The sequence below is a fragment of the Phalaenopsis equestris genome, unplaced genomic scaffold (genome assembly GCF_001263595.1).
Source record: "Phalaenopsis equestris unplaced genomic scaffold, ASM126359v1 Scaffold000684, whole genome shotgun sequence".
NCBI lineage: Eukaryota > Viridiplantae > Streptophyta > Magnoliopsida > Asparagales > Orchidaceae > Phalaenopsis > Phalaenopsis equestris.
The window spans coordinates 2,262-7,185 of record NW_018165124.1 but is presented as its reverse complement, the minus strand read 5'-3'; the positions used below and the strand labels follow the sequence as shown (position 1 = coordinate 7,185).

The 4,924-nt window shown below is 45.6% G+C and overlaps 1 protein-coding gene across 1 annotated transcript; it reads left to right on the top strand.

The window, feature by feature from the left end:
• The first annotated feature begins 1,853 nt into the window (after window positions 1-1,853).
• LOC110030232 lies at window positions 1,854-2,459 on the top strand. The gene has a single exon (XM_020732850.1). It carries the CDS (start codon window positions 1,854-1,856, stop codon window positions 2,457-2,459), a length of 606 nt encoding a protein of 201 aa, XP_020588509.1.
• Window positions 2,460-4,924: the final 2,465 nt, after the last annotated feature.

The following is a 4,924-nucleotide window of genomic DNA, read 5'->3' as shown; positions in this document are numbered from 1 at the left end:
TGATGGATTTCCAGCAATTAAGGCAAAGGATCATGGTGAACTATATGAAAGTGGTGGAGTTCCGTTACTTCACTCTCACAGGACAATTGCCACCTGAAGATGTGGTGGAGAAGATGACTTTCCATGGAAATAGCGAGATGATGTTCACGAGTCCAGCAGCGCTCGAGACATGGCTCTCTACATTGTCGATCATCTCATCCTGCGAGTCAACTAGCAATGCCATGTCAAATAAAATCTGGTGGAGTTCATGCAAACTTTCTTACTTAGAATCGTCCATTTGTCGGACAGAGAGACCCAATTCTTGGCGATTCTTCCTTTCTATTGAGCTTTCATTAGGCGATTCTTCCTTTCTCATTCGATGTAGCCATGTACAATTTGATGACAAAGTCATTCCTCGACCTCCAGGATACCATGAAAGAGCAAGAGGCCGTTGCTGCTGCGGAAGAAGATGTCGTTGAAATAGAAACTTGGAACCCAGAGAAGAGTCTCTGTCCTCTTCTGAATGAGGCCTTGCTGGTGAACGAGGAAATCGACGCCATTCGCAACCTTCTCGCACTTCTCAAGGCCGCCAATAACGACAGTAAGTTGGCCCACAAACAAGATCTGAGGCTCACCCTGCGCAACCGCATCAACAGCCAAATATCGGAGATTCTCAACGCGGCCCGACACATCTGCGAGCGCCTGAGGAGTGCCTGAAAGTCATGAACCGCGCTAATGCTGAGAACCGCCGCATTTCTGGCTGCGGCGAGGGAACAGCATTCGATCAGGCCTGTATTTCCATGACCAATTGGCTACGGAAGATGCTCAAAAAGCTGATGATGGATTTCCAGTGATTGAGGCAAAGGATCATGGTGGACTATAGGAAAGAGGTGTAGTTCCGTTACTTTACTCCCGCAGGATAATTGCCACCTGAAGACGTGGTGGAGAAGATGACATTCCATGGAAACAGCGAGATGATGTTCACGAGTGCAGCAGCGCTCGAGACATGGCTCTACATTGTCGATCATCTCATCCTGCGAGTCAACTAGTAATGCCATGTCAAAGAAAATCTGGTGGAGTTCAAGCAAACTTTCTTGCTTACAGTCGTCCATTTGTCGAACAGAGTGACCCTGTTCTCTGTGATTCTTCCTTTTTGTTGAGCTTTCATTGTACGATTCTTCCTTTCTCATTCGCTGATGCCATGTACAATCTGATCACAAAGTCATTCATCGACCTCCAGGATGTCATGAAAGAGCAAGAGGCCGCTGTTGTTGCGGAAGAAGATGTCGATGAAATAGAAATATTGAACCTAGAGGAGAGTCTCCGTCCATTTCTGAATGAGGCCATGCTGGTTAACGAGGAAATCTATGCCATTGGCAACCTTCTCGCCCTTCTTAAGGTCGCCAATAACGACAGTAAGTTGGCCCACAAACAAGATCTGAGGCTCGCCCTGCGCGACCGCATCAACAGCCAAATATCGGAGATTCTCAATGCGGCCCGACGCATCCGCAAGCGCCGCCGCACCCGCAAGCGCCTGGAAGTCATGGACCGCGCTAATGCTGAGAACCGCCGCATTTCTGGCTTCGACGAGGGAACAACAGTAGATTGGGCACTTATTTCCGTGACCAATTGGCTACGGAAGATGCTCAAAAAGTTGATGATGGATTTCCAGTGATTGAGGCAAATGATCATGGTGGACTATAAAAAAGAGGTAGAGTTCCATTAATTTAGCCTCACAAGACAATTTCCACCTGAAGATGTGGTGGAGAAGATGACCTTCCATGGAAACAGCGAGATGATGTTCACGAGTCTAGAAACGCTCGAGACATGACTCTCTACATTGTCGTTCATCTCATCCTGCGAGTCAACTAGCAATGTCATGTCAAAGAAAATCTGGTGGAGTTCAACCAAAATTTCTTGCTTACACTCGTCCATTTGTAGGACGGAGAGACCCTGTTCTGTGCGATTCTTCCGTTCTGTTGAGATTTCATTGTACGATTCTTCATTTCTCATTCGTTGCTGCCATGTATAATCTGATGACAAAGTCATTCCTCGACCTCCAGGATGCCATGAAAGAGAAAGAGGCCGCTGCTATTGCGGAAGAAGATGTCGTTGAAATAGAAACTTGGAACCCAGAGGAGAGTCTCCGTCCATTTCTGAATGAGGCCCTGCTGGTGAATGAGGAAATGGACTCCATTCTCAACCTTCTCGCCCATCTTAAGGCCGCCAATAACGACAGTAAGTTGGCCCACAAACAAGATCTGAGGCTCGCCCTGCGCGACCGCATCAATAGCCAAATATCGAAGATTCTCAATACGACCCGACGCAATTGCAAGCTCCTGGAAGTCATGGACTGCGCTAATGCTGAGAACCGTTGCATTTCTAGCTACGGCGAGGGAACAACAGTCGATTGGGCCCGTATTTATGTGACCAATTGGCTATGTAAGATGCTCAAAAAGCGGATGATGGATTTTCAGTGATTGAGGCAGAAGATCATGGTGGACTATAGGAAAGAGGTGGAGTTCCATTACTTTACTCTCACAGGACAAGTGCCAACTGAAGATGTGGTGGAGAAGATGACCTTCCATGGAAACAGCGAGATGATGTTCACGAGTCCAGCAGCGCTTGAGACATGGCTCTCTATATTGTCGATCATCTCATCCTGCAAGTCAACCAACAATGTCATGTCAAAGAAAATCTGGTAGAGTTCAAGCAAACTTTCTTGCTTACAATCGTCCATTTATCGGATAGAGAGACCCTGTTCTGTGCGATTTTTCCTTTCTATTGAGCTTTCATTGTGTGATTCTTCCTTTCTCATTCGTTGCCGCCATGTAAAATCTGATGACAAAGTCATTCCTCGACCTCCAGAATGCGATGAAAGTGCAAGAGGCCGTTGTTGTTGCGGAAGAAGATGTCGTTGAAATAGAAACTTGGAACCCATAGAAAAGTCTCCGTCCATTTCTGAATGAGGCCATGCTGGTGAACGATGAAATCAGCATCATTCGTAACCTTCTCGCCCTTCTCAAGGCCGCTAATAACAATAATATGTTGGCCAACAAACAAGATCTGAGGCTTGCCTTGCGCGACCGCATCAACAACCAAATATCGAAAATTCTCAATGCGGTCCGACGTATCTGCGAGTGCCTGGAAGTCATGGACTGAGCTAATACTGAGAACCGCCGCATTTCAGGTTGCGGCGAGGAAACAACATTCGATCGAGCTCGTATTTTTGTGACCATTGGCTACGGAAGATGCTCAAAAAGCTGATGATGGATTTCCAGCGATTGAGGCAAAGGATCATGGTGGACTATAGGAAAGAGGTGGAGCTCCGTTACTTTACCCTCACAGGACAATTGCCACTTGAAGATGTGGTGGAGAAGATGACCTTCCATGAAAACAGCGAGATGATAATCACGAGTCCAGCAGTGCTCGAGACATGGCTCTCTACATTAGATCATCTCATCCTGCTAGCCAACTAGCAATGCCATGTCAAAGAAAATCTGGTGGAGCTCAAGCAAACTTTCTTACTTACAGTCATCCATTTGTCGGACAGAGAGACCCTGTTTTGTGCGATGTTTTGTGCGATTCTTCCATTCTGTTGAGCTTTCATTGTGTGATTCTTCCTTTCTCATTCGTTGTTGCCATGTACAAGCTGATGACAAAGTTATTCCTCGACCTCCAGGATGTTATGAAAGAGCAAGAGGCCGCTGCTGTTGGGGAAGAAGATGTCGTTGAAATAGAAACTTGGAACCCAGAGGAGAGTCTCCGTCCATTTCTGAATGAGGCCCTGCTGGTGAACGAGGAAATCGGCACCATTCGCAACCTTCTCGCCCTTCTCAAGGCCGCCAATAACGACAGTAAGTTGGCCCACAAACAAGATCTGAGGCTCGCCCTGTGCAACCTCATCAATAGCCAAATTTCATAGATTCTAAATATGCCCGGACGCATCCGCGAGCGCTTGGAAGTCATGGACCACGCTAATGCTGAGATCCGCTGCTTATCTGGCTGCGGCAAGGGAACAACAGTCGATCGGGCTCGTATTTTTGTGACCAATTGGCTACGGAAGATGCTCAAAAAGCTGATGATGGATTTCCAGCGATTGAGGCAAAGGATCATGGTGAATTATAGAAAAGAGGTGGATTTCCGTTACTTTACTCTCACAGGACAATTGCCACCTGAAGATGTGGTGGAGAAGATGACCTTCTATGGAAACAGCGGGATGATTGTCCACCCCTTTTTTTTAGAAGGTTAATCCATCTTAACAAAAAGTATAAACTTTGTTGTTTCTCTATATTAGATCCTTTGGTTCATAAAACCCCCAAAATCTGATTAAAAAACTCCATGGATTTTCCCAATTTACTAATATCAACAATAAGATCTGGGCTTTTTGCAGAAAAGAGATTTCCTATATTGTTTTGTTGGATCATTCTCAACTGGTTCAACTTTCATTCATCATGAATGAGCACTTTGGTTATGTGACTTTCATTTATGTTGGATGTAATAAAGCCTCTAGAATTGAATTGTGGTATACTCTTCATTCCATTAGCTTAAACATGACTGATAAATGGTTTGTGGGTGAAGATTTTAATTGCATTGCTAACTCTGCAGAGAAGATTGGGGGCAGATCTCCAAACCTATCCAAAGTCACCTCTTTGAGTGATAACATCCAGGCAGCCAACCTGTTTGATTTAGGCTCCATTTGGGGCAGTTTAAAAGTGTGGTGGCATTTTTAAAAACACCGCCTTAGTGTTTGGTTAAAGTGTTTTGTGTGTGGTTTTAAAACCCCTGTTTTGTTGTTTAGGGTAAACAGTAAACGCGAGGGTATAGGCGAGGATCATGTTTTGGCCAGGCATTTTTCTCTGCTACCCTCGCGCTGCTCTCGGTTGCCCTATTTTTCGATTGTGAGATCCTACCCTAGCTACAAAGAAGAAGGTGTATAGTGCTA